Raw genomic sequence first — 16,841 nt, forward strand, 5'->3', positions numbered from 1 at the left:
TCTCTCTAGATTCTATTTCTCTCTCGTCTACCCATAACACACCATTTCTCTTTCCAGACAGGGCAGGCTCTGGCTCTCTAAAGTGTTGCTGGTGCTGTGCATTCTTCATTGGGGATTCATTCATTAATAACGACGCTGCAAATTAAAATTAGGGTTTCTCTATTGTTAGATTTTGTGTTCTAAGCTTGCTTAACTACATACCTATAAATATATATAGAAGAAAAAGAGGAAGAAGGATATTAATTATTACAGCAAGGCACTGCGAGGATGGCATCCAAGACCAAGATTCTCAAAGGCCTCAAATACTTTTCCCAGATCTTCGGTCAGCACATATACATATACATTATTCATCATTTTTTGTAAGAGATGACGTCATCAATGGATGTTCTAATGTTATCCAGATGAGAAAGACGACGATATCCAGATTGGGTTCCCCACAGATGTGAAGCACGTTGCTCATATTGGATGGGATGGTGGCCCTTCCACAGAAGCCCCAAGCTGGGTACATATATATATATTTCATAATTCACTTCTAAATCATCTTCGATCCACCCCAAGAATGTAAGAAAAACGACAACCATATTCATGAATGTCTGATCTTTTCTAACAGATGAAAGAATTCAAATCAGCACCATTAGCTCCCCCAACCGACGCTAGACAGGAACAGCCCGACATCCAATGGGTGTCCGAAGGTCCTATCCATTTCTCTCTCTCTCTCTCTCTCTATATCCAATTCTCTCTCTGCTAAAAAATTATAAAAAATCGAACCTTGATCATCGGCAGACACGAAATCGAAGAGGGCCCAGAAGGCAGCTTCCAGCAACAAAGAAACCTCTGACCAATCATCGGATCCCCCAAAATCGAAATCGAAAGACCCAAGTAAATCCCGACAGGCAAGAAAGCACCACTCCCACCAATCCTCCGGCGACTCCAACGACGGCTCCTCCGTCTCCTCCCGGAGCCTCCCCGACATCCCCCGGAAGGCCCGCAGAAAGAAGTCCAAGGACGCCGACGGGTCCGGCCGCCGGTCCAGGGCCAGCAGCACCTCCAACGGCGGCGACTCCGGTTCAGAGATCAACCTTGCATTGCCGCCGGCGCCGCCCAAGCCCGCCGCCGATAACAATGCTGAGTGATCGGAGACTCATCCGGCTGCCCTTTACGGTCATTTTGGTATTTTGGTCTTTTCTTTTTTTCTTTTTTTTTGGGGGAAGGTTTTTAGGTTGCTAGAGGGTTTTCTTTGCCTGCATAAAAAAATGGCGAACTATACGTACATACACATATATATATATGTATATGTATACAGATTCTTGGTCGAGTGATCAGGTGATGATCCCCTAGTTCAAACCTGTACATGATTAACTTCTGTGTCGTCTTCGTCTTCTTCGTTGTTGGGAAGATAATTAGTTGCCATAGATTTATGTGTAAGGGTTTTTTGAGGCCCGGGAATTCAGAAACGGGAAAAATAAAAATAAAAAAATACGTGAATAACTAATGTATGCCATTCTGTATTAATGAAATTTGCCTGAATTCGGCTTTGTTTTTATTCTTTCTTCCATATATATATATATATCTATATACACACATTTTTTTGAAGCTATATGATGTGGTGTGAAAGTACTATTCTACCCTTGAAGTTGAGTAAGGCGGCTTTACAATACGGGGAAGTCAATTTGGGGATTAGGTCATTTCGGCCGTGTTATCTTGTGGATATTTTACAAAGATTTTCTTTCCCTCCAAATATTTATTTTTATTTTTAATATTTTAATAAAAATAAAATTTTCATTCAAGAACATCCTATCAAACATCTAGACACTATTTACATTCAAACTTACAAGCACAACACTGTCTTAATCGGCGGAAACCCTAGGCTGCAAATGGCGATGGCGAGCTTGTACAGGCGAATTTTGCCTTCTCCTCCTGCGGTTGATTTTTCTTCTTCCGAAGGAAAGGTATTGATCTTTGCCGTGATCTTCTATCTGAAATATGAATTTCCTTGGTTTCTTTGGGTTTCCTTTTCTTCCCAATTCTGGGGGTTTGGTGGTGTTTTGCGGTTGTGTAAATCGACGTGGTGATATACGGCGAGCTAAACAAGTGTTCGTAGGTTGCAATTGCGGGTTATGGCCATTTTAGGGCTAGAGAACTTAGGATGACGCCCAATTTAACGGAATTCGATCAAAGACACCTGCTTAAAAAAATGAAATAAAATAAAATTGTATGGATTGACTTTTAATTGTGGCGCCATGCGAGAAGCTTAGGTCGAATTTAGATTAGTGGAAGTTGTGTTTGCTTGGATCGTTGGATGTTAACTATGTAGGTGGTGTTCTGCACTGCAGAAGCTTTTTACAGAGGCCATTCAGAATGGAACCATGGAAAGCTTTTTCAAGTTGATTTCTTATTTCCAGACACAATCTGAACCTGCGTATTGCGGTTTGGCTAGCCTATCGATGGTCTTGAATGCCCTTTCCATTGATCCTGGCAGAAAGTGGAAAGGTAAATGGAATACATGTTTCTACTTTGTAATGTTCAATAATGTATGTGTTACATGCTTGGATATATGTACCAGTGACTTGTGCAATTTCAGGGCCTTGGAGATGGTTTGATGAAAATATGTTGGATTGCTGCGAGCCTTTGGAACGGGTTAAGGATAAGGGTATCTCGTTCGGGAAAGTTGTGTGCTTGGCACACTGTGCCGGAGGTAATGTGAAAGCTTTCCGGACAAACCAGAGCACCATACAAGATTTTCGGAAGTATGTCATGGCGTGTTCTTCCTCTGATGATTGTCATGTGATCTCTTCTTATCGTAGAGGAGTATTTAACCAGGTCGATATTCACTTTAGTTCGCTCATACTGTTGTTTTCTTTATCAGATTTTAGGTGGCTTTGATTTCCTTGTAAGGTCTGAATTCATTTTGTGCATTCTGCATATCAAGAATTTTCTTTTAGTAGATTGTCTGATCTCTGATAAGTTCGATTCAAATGATTGTCCTTACCTTAAATCATAGCAGACTGGAACAGGTCATTTTTCCCTTTAACCAGGTCTATATTCACTTTAATTTGCTCATACTGTTATTTTATTTATCAGATTTTAAATTGCTTTGATTTCCTTTATGTCTGAATTCATTTTTGTGCATTCTGTGCATCAAGAAATTTCTTTTCGTAGACTTTCTGATCTCTGATAAGTTCGATTCACATGATTGTCCTTACCCTTACATTATAGCAGACTGGAACAGGTCATTTTTCCCCTATTGGTGGATACCATGCTGAACGAGATATGGCATTGATTCTTGATGTTGCCAGGTTCAAATATCCTCCTCATTGGGTTCCCCTCAGCCTTCTTTGGGAAGCGATGAATACTGTTGACGAATCAACTGGGCAACACAGGGGGTACGTATGTGCTCCTCATCACTGCTATTCATTTTACTCTGTTAATCCCTTATTTCTGCTGCAAAGAACAAATACGTTGTATTCGCTTTCATCCTTGTTATCCATCTATATTATCTAACTGCACGAGTCTGTATGCCATGCAGGTTCATGCTTGTGTCGAGTCATCAGAGATCTGTGGGTCTGCTCCATTCCCTGGTATGATACCATTGAAGAGCTGAGTTGTTCTGAGAATAAGATATTTTGTAGTATTTTTCATTACCTTTTAGATTTAAAACATCACTTAGTTACTCGTATTAGAAATTACTTGGAATATATATTGTTTTAGATTATTAATCAATATGTAGTATAAACAAAGTGAAAATACTTATTTGCAGAGCTGCAATCACAAGAGTTGGACTGTTACAGCGAAATATTTGATGGACGACATGCCAGTGTTATTAACTTCAAAAACTTTGAAGGATGTCAATGACCTGTTGTCCACTGTTCTTACATCTCTGCCATCAGATTTTGTGGACTTCGTAAAATGGGTGGCAGAGATTCATAGCAAAGAGACAGATAAAGGAAGGCTTATTATCAAGGTAAAGCAATAGTTTCAACATACTGCTCATCAAAAATTTCCGCTACACTTTATTCACAGCTTAATTTTTCAGGAGGAGGTGTTGAAACAACTGGAAGAAACCAACCTTTACAAGCACATTGACTCGATTTTGTCTCCCGATAAAAATATGTTTAAAATCAAACAATCTACAGATAAGTGTTATCATTCGCCTAATGTTGCTGCAAGCTTCTGCACTGATGTCTTGACAGTGCTTCTACTTGCATTGCCCCCGAAGACATGGTCTGGTATCATCGACCAAAGGGTATTGGACGAGATATCTTGCTTAGTTTCCGTGGAAAATCTTCCTTCCTTACTTCAAGAAGAGGTAAAAACCTTGAAACTCTGAACCCTAAATCGATTTTGTTTTTAAATATTTGGTTATATGTTGACTTTCGGATCCGGCAGGTTTTCAATTTACGTTGTCAACTGCTTATGGTGAAACAATGCAGAGATAACAAGCTAGAAGAAAATCTAGGTGAGCCATTGGTAGAGTAATGCGATCAAAATCCATGTATTTTACTTTGTTTCGTAAGTGAGTCTTATTGCATCTTCACTGAACTGATACAAACTGTTGGTTTTCGAAGTTCTCCAGTCGAGCAGCTGTAGTTATCCTTATCCGAGCCCGGGCTCTTTGCTCGACGAGGCAATTTCCCTCGGAAGGTCTAATGTATATTCGAGCCACACTTCGTATCAGAAAAGCTCTCACCTGATGACTTCTTGTTTGTTCAAAACACCTTTGTCGCCTGGCCACGGAGGCATCTCTCTCGGAATCAGTCGAAACAACGGCAAATACCATTCCGGGACATCATGGGATGGAGGAATTAGGCATATGAGGATAGTCTGTCCAAAAAGTGTATTGCAGACGAGGCATAGTCTGTGGGCTAGATGCCCCTGTGGTCTATAAGTGACTTAAACATAGAACAAATTTTGTATTTGTCTGTATATGATTTATTTACAAAAAGGTAGAATTCTTTTGTGAACTGCTTAGTTGACCAAGAACTATTCAATCTAAATCCTTACACACATTACAAGTTTCCATTGCAATGGACATAAAACCATTCGAGAAATTATGATGAACAGTACATAAGATCGAAAATATAAGTTAACAGAAGTCTTGTAGGATGTATCAGAAATGGATAGGCCATAAAATTACCTCGTCAACGCAGCCTTCGAACAAGTATGCAACCAACTAATTTCACGAGATGTTCTGGCTCTTGAGCCTCGATGTTGTTACATGTTAAATAGACAATCAAATTAAATATGTAATCGACAAGCTATTACTATCAACTAAATATGTAATGAATCCAAAGCAAGCATTGTAGTATTTACCTAGAGATATACGAATCCAAGGGCGACTCCAATTAATAGTCCGAAGCCATATCCCATGAGAACACCTTGCCATGTCATCCCATCGAATATCCCTTCGTTCTTACCATCATCACCTTCAACAGATTTCGCCGGTGGTTCTTGACGTTGGCATTTCTTCGTCAATGGATGTCCACATAGCTCAGTGTTCCCAACAAACGAACTACTTTCAAATGTCACAAATTGACCTCCAGATTGAGGTATCTCTCCAGAAAGATTGTTGTACGAAACATTGAACTTCGCCAGAAAGGATAGATTCGTCAACTGCATTGGAATTTCCCCTGTTAAGTGGTTCGATGATAAGTCCAATGCCTCTAGCACACTTAGAGAGCTCAAACTTGAAGGGATACGGCCACTGAGATTGTTGTGAGACAAGTTAAGGTTCCGGAGAGCTGCAAGATCTCCAAAGGAATAGGGAATACTTCCATAGAACTTATTGTTCGACAAATCAATCATAGTAAAGTCTAATTGTATGCGCGCATAGTTTGTCGCCACACCTTTTAGAATGATAGAAGTTTGAAACCACCAATACACGAACGCTGTGTCTTCAGAAAAGAAGAGGCTAAAATAGATTGATTGTTGTTCCTTAGCATCCAATAAGTCCCCACAATGCTTCAAATAAGATGTTGATAAGTAGCCCGTGAAATCATTGTTGGAAATATCAAATATTTTCAACATGGGGAATGAAATCTCCTTCTTCGACTCGGGTATGGTTCCATGAAATCTATTTGAAGCTAAGCTAAGAACTCGAAGTTTGGGAAAATCTTCCATCCAAATAGGAAAGAAGTCGTGTATGTTGTTATTTCCAACATCGAAAGCCTCTAATTGCGCGCAATTAGCCAAGGATAGAGGCAAGCTTCCGAATAATTGGTTGTTACTCAAACTTAGATACTTTAGTGAACAACCATTGGTAAAAAGTGTAGTTGGAATAGCGCCGTGGAAGTGATTCGTAGATAAGAACAACACAACCATATGTTTGCTCAAGTTTCCTAAACATTCGGGTAGTGTACCTTCCAAGCTATTTTTCGATAGAACAAGAGATTTGAGTGCACCCATACTGCATAAGGTTTGTGGAATCTCTCCGTTCAACATGTTGTACTCAAAGTTCATATAACTCAGTGTTGACATATTCGAAATAGTAGAAGGTATTCTACCTGCAAATAATCCATGGATATCAAATCTCTTGTAGGCCAAACAAAATTAAATACATATCAAAATATCTTTTTATTCTTATTCATGATATAATTAAATACAAACAATTAAATAATGAGCTACTTAATTCTATATAAGAAACAAATATATATGATCCTTGTTGAGTTAATATAACATTATATCTTGAAGGAATATATAAATACATAGTGATAATTATATTTTGAAAACTATTAATCATTATAATGTAGCATATAATATACGTAATAGTCAATAAATATATGTTTCAAAATTTTAAGTTAACATTTGTAAAAATCAAGAGCATGAAAAATCATACCTGTAATGTTATTGCGGCTGAGCTCCAACCATTCAAGCCTATCCAAGTTCACTATTCCTCGTGGTATGATTCCAACAAAACGGTTCCCCGACAATGCGAGAAATCGAAGTTGCTCACATGAAGTAAAATTTGATGGCAGTTTTCCCGACAGCTGATTATTGTATATGAACAACGACTTGATATTCGGAACTCCAAAGCACAAATTATCGGGAAGAGTACCCGATAATTGATTGTCGCTGAGGTTTATTAATTCTATGGTCGAGATGTTGAAAATGTTGGATGGTATAGAACCTATTAATATTTAGAAAAGTATATATCAAAATCATATATTAATTATAAATTTTTATAAACATGTAAAAAATTATTTACCAGTTAATTTGTTTTCATTAAGATACAACTTTTGAAACTTTTGCAAACTACCAATTTCATCTGGGATGAATCAAGTAAAGTTGTTGGCTGACATAGATAGGACAAAAAGATCGGAACATGAAGCAAAATTTTATTTTTTTTTTATCGGAACATGAAGCAAATTTTGATCCAATGTGTCCTTGTATTTCATTGTCATGAATGACAAACTGACGGAGTGGCTGAAGTCCCCAACATATATTATCAGGAAGAATACCCGATAATTTATTATTGTTGAGCAATATATTTTTCAATGTGTAGATGTTAAAAATGCTCGATGGTATCTCTCCTGTGTATATATTTATACATATATTAACAAATCAAATATTTGTACATATAATATGTATGTTTATGGTTGTGTATGTATATATGATAAAATAAATATGAATTAATTAGCTAAATTTGTTCAAATTAAACATAATATAAACTTTATATTAATTAGTGGACAAGTTTTTGAACAAGTTTAACACTAGATTTAGTCGATGTGGTGTTGGAACTTTTGAAAAAAAAACCCCAAATCCTCTTTTAGTGTACCTAGATGAAGAAGATCTTGAGACAGTTGCTACAGGGATCACTGTTGGATCACCAAATCAGTTTATTTATATATTCATTTTCACATCACTTATTAAAACTTACTTCTTTGAAAGATATAAACAACTTTTTAACAAAAAAATTTTAAATTATTTTATATGTAAAGTTACAAATAATATAATCAAGATAAATATTTTTTAACATATCCTTTTCTAAGTCATATGAATTGATTTCTATTAGAAAAATAGGTCTCTAAGATAGAATTTCATCTTACAATAAAATAAAATAAAAGCTCTTTTCGTAAAATACTGTTTTGACGTTATATAGTTGAAAGTATTTTTAAACTGTTAAAATTACTTAAAAGGACATGCGGTTAATATAATAATTCCTCCGTCCACTTACAATATTTACATTTACTTTTGGCGCGGTGTTTAAGAAATAATAGTATTTTAATTACAGTGAGTAGTTAAAAGTAGTGTAATGACATTTTTGCCCTTACTTTTTTGTGTAAAAATAATGATGCGATGTAAAGTAAGAGTATTTGTGAAAAAAATAGGGTATTTAATGAAATGTTAACTTTGTAATTGGACGTCCCAAAATAGAAATATGTAAACATTGTAAGTGGACGGAGGGAGTAGTATTTTTCTATAACACTTTTATAATTTAATTTAAATTTTATAAATTATATTTAAATATTTTAAATTAAAGTATAAAAATTGTACTTTTAAATTTTGATTATTTATGTTTTAAAATTTTAATTTAAGGATAATATATCGATTAAACATAAAATTACAATATAACATTAAATAATTTGTATTTTATAATTTATTTTAAAATTTTATAAATTATATTTAGTAATTTAAGTATAATTAAAAAGTTTATATACTTCTATTTAGATTTTAAATTTTAATCCAAATATAATACATAAATTAACAATAATAAATTAATTATATTTTTTAATTTTTATTAGAATATAATATATAAGTTATTTATTTTTATATTATATTATATTATCGTATTGTATTTATTATTATTATAAAGGATAAAACAATAATTTTAAATAAAAAGTGCTTCTACTTATTTCAGAAGCTACCCCTAATGTGCTTCTGAAAAAAAACACTTTTCAGCTTCAAAAGCTGCTTCTGCTTTTAGACAGAAGCCAATGCAAACAGGTGCAAACTGCTTTTTTTAGAAGTAGAAGCCATAAGTTCATGCCAAAAGCCAATCCAAACGGGTCCTTAAACTTCCAATTTTTTCGGGTATTGTACCTTGAAGAGAAACAAGCCATAGTTTTATATATATATATATATATTTTTCTATGGTCTTAGTTATGACATTAAAAAAATAAAAAATACACATGACAAAATTGATAGCATATAAATATTCTTTTGTATAAAAAATTGAAAACAATAAATCATTAATAAAAAATGTATCTTGCTTATGATTTAACCCACTTTTTTAATATACATTATAACAAAATAAATAAATCAATCAATAAAAATAAAAACGGTAACAATAAAATGGAAATCTAGTTAAGTACCACTCTTGTTCTATACAATATATTTTTACTTTTATATTGATCTGACCTCTGCACCTACATATAAATAAATAATCACCTTTCAAAGGATCGGAAGAGAAAAAAAAAACAAAGAAAAAAAAGCGCGAGGTATAAAATATAAGATTGCTCGAATAGATATAATTTCATACCTGTCAACTTATTGTCATAAAGATACAACTCTCGAAGTATTTGCAAACTTCCAATATCTTGTGGTATGGTTCCAGTAATATTGTTGTTATTCAATGACAATACCTCAAGTTGTTGGCACGAAGAATAATTTGATGGAAGTCGTCCATAAATATGATTGTTTCCCAAATATATCATATTGAGAACTTCATTTCCAGTGCACATGTCGTCGGGGAGAGTACCAGATAATAAATTATCATCCAAATTTACTACTTTTAATGTTGAGATGTTGAAAATACTCAGAGGAATAGGACCTACAAATATATATAGAAGCAAAAGAATGAGAGGTATAGCAATATAAAAAATAATATTTTATGTTGAATGTTAGACTTATGTGAGAGGATAAAATATATATATTAAGAATCGAAAAAAAAATTATGCGTAAACAAATTTTTTCCATAAAAAAAAAAAAAATGCCTATAAGTACAAATGACAAGAATAATTATAGAGTTATATCTGGACCATAAAAATGTAAATTGTAATGTTGATTAATTTGAAAAACACATACTTGATATTTATAGTACAATTCAGAATTAATTAATTAGGCTATGTTCTCTTCTAGTCCTATTTCAGTCTTTTTTACTCCCTCCGTTTCAAACAAAGTGCAATATTTGTTTTGGACATGGGTTTGTAGGTGTATAGTATTAACTAAGATAATTTAGAAATTAGGTGATGTGATGGAGAGAGAAATATATATATATATATATTAAATTTGGGGTTTTTTTTCAAAAATTTGGAACTTTTGAAAAAAAACCCCAAATCCTCTTTTAGTGTACCTAGATGAAGAAGATCTTGAGACAGTTGCTACAGGGATCACTGTTGGATCACCAAATCAGTTTATTTATATATTCATTTTCACATCACTTATTAAAACTTACTTCTTTGAAAGATATAAACAACTTTTTAACAAAAAAATTTTAAATTATTTTATATGTAAAGTTACAAATAATATAATCAAGATAAATATTTTTTAACATATCCTTTTCTAAGTCATATGAATTGATTTCTATTAGAAAAATAGGTCTCTAAGATAGAATTTCATCTTACAATAAAATAAAATAAAAATAAAAAATTTTAAGGTATTTTACTACAGCATCAATATCCATTTTAATATCCATTGAATCAAATCAGCAATCAACTAAATATACTAATATATGTTAGTGTTGTAACAAAATATATGTTATTACCAATATAGGATGTGTTGACTTGCAGCAAATATAATTCAATGCTTCAGAAATGCTAACTTTTTAAATATATATATATTCATATTCGTACCTGTCAATTTGTTGCCTTTAAGGTTCAACCATTGAAGCTTTTTTAAACTTCCAATTTGTTCTGGTGTCATACCTTGAAGAGAAACAGCTCATTAGGAATTTATTTATTTATTTATTCATTTATTTTTAAGATACAATTTGTTAAGCAAGATAAATAATCATAGAATAACAATTATTTATAAAAACAAAATTATTAGTAAACGAAAAGCTATAAATGTCACGGAATTATTATAGTTTTAATTGATGTGTGAGCAACATAGGGTTTGTTCCTCAACCAATTTTTTCTAAAACGATTTTCAATAAATATTAATAAAAAAAATACATATATACATACATTCATAGAATATTATAAATAATATGCCTATTCTATTCTCTCAATTAAAAAAATTAATAATTTAATATAAAATGTTAATATTTTTTATATTATCAATATAATTTTTTATATTTTACATTAAAAAAATATTTCACATTAAACATCAAACAAACAAACTCAGTATAAATTTTTTTTTTTATTTTACTTTTTATATAATATAAGAACTCACGGCTGTTACTTTTTAGTGCAAATGCCCAAATTGAGCGCAATAGTTTGCAAACCAAGCCGGCCGAACAAGTTACGCTAAGCATAAATGATTATTTTGGTAGATTCATTTGCTTCAAACATATATAACTCTTGGGTAAACTGTTTTTTTTTTTTTTAATTCCGTAACTAGACCTCTAATAATTTTAGTCTCGTAAGTTGAGCTTGTCGCAAACTAGTCCTATAAGTGAAAAATTTTCGTTGATTTAGTCCTCCGGCGCCGGAGAATAAAATCCACGTGTCAGCGACACCTGGCAGACACGTAACCTCTGGCGAACCACGCATGCGTCTCCGGCGCCGGAGGACTAAAATGTCCTAATTCATTTGGGATCATTCCTGAAAGATTGTTGTGTGAAAGAGATAGCATCCAAAGTTGGGAACATGAAGCAAATTTTGATCCAATTTGTCCTTGTACTTTATTTCCATTCATGAAAAGAGCCTTGAGTGATGGAAGTCCGAGGCATATGTTGTAGGGAAGAGTACCCGATATTCTGTTGTTGTCTAACCTTATATATTCCATGGTGGAAATATTGAAGATGTTCGACGTTACAACACCTGGATACATATATATCTATTGTAAATATAATAATAGTGCATCAAATATTTTTTTGTATAATGAACGATATATGTATGTAATGCATATTTATGGTTGTGTATAGATGATAGAACACAAAAGAATTATTTAAAATAACTCACATTGAATACAACAATTTGCTATTCACTTGGAAAGTTACCATTCTAATGATTTTACACGACAATGATCCTTTGTGAAATAATGTGTTTTTCTTATATATACATATACATGTATATACATGTGAAATAAAGATGAGACAACAAAGACAAAAGAACACAAGAATTTGTTAACCCAGTTCGATCACAATGATCTACATCTGAGGGCACTGCCAAGCTAGAAATTTTACTATAGAGTACGCATGCACCTGTTAAAGTGAGAATACATGGATATTTATAGGCTAAACCTATGCCAATAATATCTAAATCATATCTCTAAAATTTAGAATATAATATCTAAATTATATCCCTAGATTTTAGGATATAATCAGGTTTCATATCCCAACAATCTCCCACTTGAAGAATGATTTCTTCTTCCACTTCAAAATTTTACTTCATCCGCAATGACAACGCCAAGCCTTCTTCTTCACTCATCGAGGCCCATTGAGGTTGAACACAACCTCAATTCATCTAAGGTCACCACCTTAGATTGTCTTTCAGGATTGCTCATAAATTGACTCACTACTCTCACTACATGTGTTTTCCACATCCTAAAGGTATCAAAAGCATCATAATTACACTTAAGAAAATATACCCATACCTCCCTTGTAACGTCGTCAATGACCACAGGGTAGTACTGTGAGCCTACAAGGGTCGATACAAAAGTTGGTTCCCGCAGGTCCGTATGAACCAACTCCAACTTTTCCTTTTCCAGGTCTCTCCTACCCTTTGAGAACGCCACATTTCGTTGCTTCCCAAAGATACAGTCCTCGCATACTCCAATATCGACGGACTTGAGACTTGACAATCTTCCCAAAGACATGAACTGATTCCGTCTTGAATGGTTTTCGTCATGTAGAGAGTTCCATCACTTCTCCCTTGGGCCACCACAATGGATCCTTAGGTTACCTTCCACGACTTAGTTTAAAAAAAACTATCGAGTAACCTGCCTCATCCAATTGTTCAACGGAAATCAGATTCCGTTTCAGACCCAAAACATGGCTCACGCCATTCAATCTCCACTCCCCACCATTCGGTGTTTAGATTCGAATCATTCCTTTACCTAAAATTTCAGTGTCTCATTATATGCAAAATAGACAACTCCAAAATTACTTGTGGTATAGGATTTCATGATTCCCGAATCACTGCATGAGTGGAATGACGCTCCTGAGACCAAGATCCATGACTCCATTGGACTGCTGACGCTCAGAATCAGCACATCAGATATCTCCTCCGCTGTGTTTGCCAAACCATGATCCTTCTCCGGCGCCCCGCACTCACGTTTCAAGTGCCCTTTGCAGTTCCAAGATACCACTTGACTTGCATCTTCTCTGTCCTTGTTCTTCGGCTTCAACTTTGACCATTTTTTATCTTCACCCTTTCCCTTTGCCTCAGATCTAAATTCAGTCGAGACATTCTCCCAAAGGGTTAGTCGAACCGCACTCATCGTTTTCATGTCAATCTTCTTGTACTCGGCTTCATCCGTTCGGGTTTCTCCTTCAACACCGCATCTAGATCTTTACCATATAGGTAATCTTCTATCTGCATCTTCTAGAAACCAAAGTTTATCCCACCGAATACCTTGACGGCACGACGATCACTCATTTTGACTCCCACAAACAAACCAAAGGTTCACTTGATATGAGAGCACATCTCTTATATCTTCTCCGCTGCGTTTGCCGAAACTCTTATCCTTCCCTTCCTACCTTGCACCGCCTATCACAAAGGGACCCGCTGCTTGACCTACCAGTCGGGACCGACCTAACACTGCCAAAAGACTTTCGACACAAGGCACCTCCGCAGGTCATAAGGGATTCCCACAGCCACAATCAATATCTGATGCCTCCCAGTCTACCTTACCAACAAACCAGGCTCTGATACCACTTGTTACAGAAATTCCAGGAAATCAACATGAGACAACAAAGACAAAAGAACACAAGAATTTGTTAACCCAGTTCGATCACAATGATCTACGTCTGAGGGCGCTGCCAAGCCAGGAATTTTACTATAAAGTACGCAGACACATGTTAAAGTGAGAATACATGAATATTTATAGCTTAAGTCTATGCCAATAATATCCAAATCCTACCTCTAAAATTTAGATTATAATATCTAAATTATATCCCTAAATTTTAGGATATAATCAGGCTTCATATCTCAATAAATAATAATAATTAATAAGGCAAAATCATTTCCAAAATATAGATATGCAAATTCATATCATACCTGTTAACTTGTTGTCTCGAAGATTCAAGCATTGAAGCATTTTTAGGGCCCGTTTGGATTGACTTAAAAAATAAGCAGAAGCCAAAAGCAGAAGCAGAAGCAGAAGCCAAAAGCAGAAGCAGTTCGATTTTGTGTTTGGATAAATCATTATAAAAGCAGCTTTTCGTAAAATACTGTTTTGACGTTATATAGTTGAAAGTATTTTTAAACTGTTAAAATTACTTAAAAGGACATGCGGTTAATATAATAATTCCTCCGTCCACTTACAATATTTACATTTACTTTTGGCGCGGTGTTTAAGAAATAATAGTATTTTAATTACAGTGAGTAGTTAAAAGTAGTGTAATGACATTTTTGCCCTTACTTTTTTGTGTAAAAATAATGATGCGATGTAAAGTAAGAGTATTTGTGAAAAAAAATAGGGTATTTAATGAAATGTTAAGTTTGTAATTGGACGTCCCAAAATAGAAATATGTAAACATTGTAAGTGGACGGAGGGAGTAGTATTTTTCTATAACACATTTATAATTTAATTTAAATTTTATAAATTATATTTAAAGATTTTAAATTAAAGTATAAAAATTGTACTTTTAAATTTTGATTATTTATATTTTGAAATTTTAATTTAAGGATAATATATCGATTAAACATAAAATTACAATATAACATTAAATAATTTGTATTTTATAATTTATTTTAAAATTTTATAAATTATATTTAGTAATTTAAGTATAATTAAAAAGTTTATATACTTCTATTTAGATTTTAAATTTTAATCCAAATATAATACATAAATTAACAATAATAAATTAATTATATTTTTTAATTTTTATTAGAATATAATATATAAGTTATTTATTTTTATATTATATTATATTATCGTATTGTATTTATTATTATTATAAAGGATAAAACAATAATTTTAAATAAAAAGTGCTTCTACTTATTTCAGAAGCTACCCCTAATGTGCTTCTGAAAAAAAACACTTTTCAGCTTCAAAAGCTGCTTCTGCTTTTAGACAGAAGCCAATGCAAACATGTGCAAACTGCTTTTTTTAGAAGTAGAAGCCATAAGTTCATGCCAAAAGCCAATCCAAACGGGTCCTTAAACTTCCAATTTTTTCGGGTATTGTACCTTGAAGAGAAACAAGCCATAGTTTTATATATATATATATATATTTCTATGGTCTTAGTTATGACATTAAAAAAATAAAAAATACACATGACAAAATTGATAGCATATAAATATTCTTTTGTATAAAAAATTGAAAACAATAAATCATTAATAAAAAATGTATCTTGCTTATGATTTAACCCACTTTTTTAATATACATTATAACAAAATAAATAAATCAATCAATAAAAATAAAAACGGTAACAATAAAATGGAAATCTAGTTAAGTACCACTCTTGTTCTATACAATATATTTTTACTTTTATATTGATCTGACCTCTGCACCTACATATAAATAAATAATCACCTTTCAAAGGATCGGAAGAGAAAAAAAAAAACAAAGAAAAAAAAGCGCGAGGTATAAAATATAAGATTGCTCGAATAGATATAATTTCATACCTGTCAACTTATTGTCATAAAGATACAACTCTCGAAGTATTTGCAAACTTCCAATATCTTGTGGTATGGTTCCAGTAATATTGTTGTTATTCAATGACAATACCTCAAGTTGTTGGCACGAAGAATAATTTGATGGAAGTCGTCCATAAATATGATTGTTTCCCAAGTATATCATATTGAGAACTTCATTTCCAGTGCACATGTCGTCAGGGAGAGTACCAGATAATAAATTATCATCCAAATTTACTACTTCTAATGTTGAGATGTTGAAAATACTCAGAGGAATAGGACCTACAAATATATATAGAAGCAAAAGAATGAGAGGTATAGCAATATAAAAAATAATATTTTATGTTGAATGTTAGACTTATGTGAGAGCATAAAATATATATATTAAGAATCGAAAAAAAAAATTATGCGCAAACAAATTTTTTCCATAAAAAAAAAATTGCCTATAAGTACAAATGACAAGAATAATTATAGAGTTATATCTGGACCATAAAAATGTAAATTGTAATGTTGATTAATTTGAAAAACACATATTTGATATTTATAGTACAATTCAGAATTAATTAATTAGGCTATGTTCTCTTCTACTCCTATTTCAGTCTTTTTTACTCCCTCCGTTTCAAACAAAGTGCAATATTTGTTTTGGACATGGGTTTGTAGGTGTATAGTATTAACTAAGATAATTTAGAAATTAGGTGATGTGATGGAGAGAGAAATATATATATATATATATTAAATTTGGGGTTTTTTTTCAAAAATTTGGAACTTTTGAAAAAAAACCCCAAATCCTCTTTTAGTGTACCTAGATGAAGAAGATCTTGAGACAGTTGCTACAGGGATCACTGTTGGATCACCAAATCAGTTTATTTATATATTCATTTTCACATCACTTATTAAAACTTACTTCTTTGAAAGATATAAACAACTTTTTAACAAAAAAAT

General features: G+C 33.0%; 3 protein-coding genes across 6 annotated transcripts in view; 2 read left to right on the forward strand and 1 right to left on the reverse strand.

Annotated features, from left to right (window-relative positions):
* Window positions 1-267: 267 nt before the first annotated feature.
* Window positions 268-1,133, forward strand: LOC127244411 (CRIB domain-containing protein RIC7-like). Its single transcript, XM_051264942.1, has 4 exons — window positions 268-322; window positions 402-502; window positions 611-692; window positions 784-1,133. The coding sequence occupies exons 1-4, from the start codon at window positions 268-270 to the stop codon at window positions 1,131-1,133; spliced, it is 588 nt and encodes a 195-aa protein (XP_051120899.1).
* A 656-nt stretch (window positions 1,134-1,789) lies between these two features.
* Window positions 1,790-4,885, forward strand: LOC127244344 (glutathione gamma-glutamylcysteinyltransferase 2-like). Of its 3 annotated transcripts, none has more exons than XM_051264831.1 (9): window positions 1,790-1,949; window positions 2,334-2,490; window positions 2,582-2,820; window positions 3,217-3,383; window positions 3,527-3,578; window positions 3,758-3,961; window positions 4,034-4,306; window positions 4,387-4,456; window positions 4,566-4,885. In XM_051264831.1, the coding sequence occupies exons 1-9, from the start codon at window positions 1,875-1,877 to the stop codon at window positions 4,883-4,885; spliced, it is 1,557 nt and encodes a 518-aa protein (XP_051120788.1). In that variant the 5' UTR covers window positions 1,790-1,874. The 3 variants fall into 3 exon arrangements, with proteins under 3 accessions (XP_051120788.1, XP_051120790.1, XP_051120789.1); XM_051264833.1 differs by having other exon boundaries at window positions 2,582-2,747; window positions 3,297-3,383; XM_051264832.1 differs by having other exon boundaries at window positions 1,791-1,949; window positions 3,220-3,383.
* A 126-nt stretch (window positions 4,886-5,011) lies between these two features.
* LOC127244343 (receptor-like protein 52) overlaps window positions 5,012-16,841 on the reverse strand; it is a 57,587-nt gene continuing 45,757 nt past the window's right edge. For both annotated transcript variants that reach the window (XM_051264828.1, XM_051264829.1), the window contains 6 exons: window positions 15,891-16,181; window positions 10,788-10,859; window positions 9,476-9,766; window positions 6,833-7,123; window positions 5,311-6,500; window positions 5,012-5,201 (listed from right to left, as the gene is read on the reverse strand). In XM_051264828.1, the coding sequence (XP_051120785.1) occupies window positions 5,311-6,500; window positions 6,833-7,123; window positions 9,476-9,766; window positions 10,788-10,859; window positions 15,891-16,181 (2,135 nt within the window). In that variant the 3' untranslated portion in view covers window positions 5,012-5,201. The remainder of the gene's footprint in view (window positions 5,202-5,310; window positions 6,501-6,832; window positions 7,124-9,475; window positions 9,767-10,787; window positions 10,860-15,890; window positions 16,182-16,841) is intronic.

The sequence above is a fragment of the Andrographis paniculata genome, unplaced genomic scaffold (genome assembly GCF_009805555.1).
Source record: "Andrographis paniculata isolate CXL003 unplaced genomic scaffold, ASM980555v1 Contig9END, whole genome shotgun sequence".
NCBI lineage: Eukaryota > Viridiplantae > Streptophyta > Magnoliopsida > Lamiales > Acanthaceae > Andrographis > Andrographis paniculata.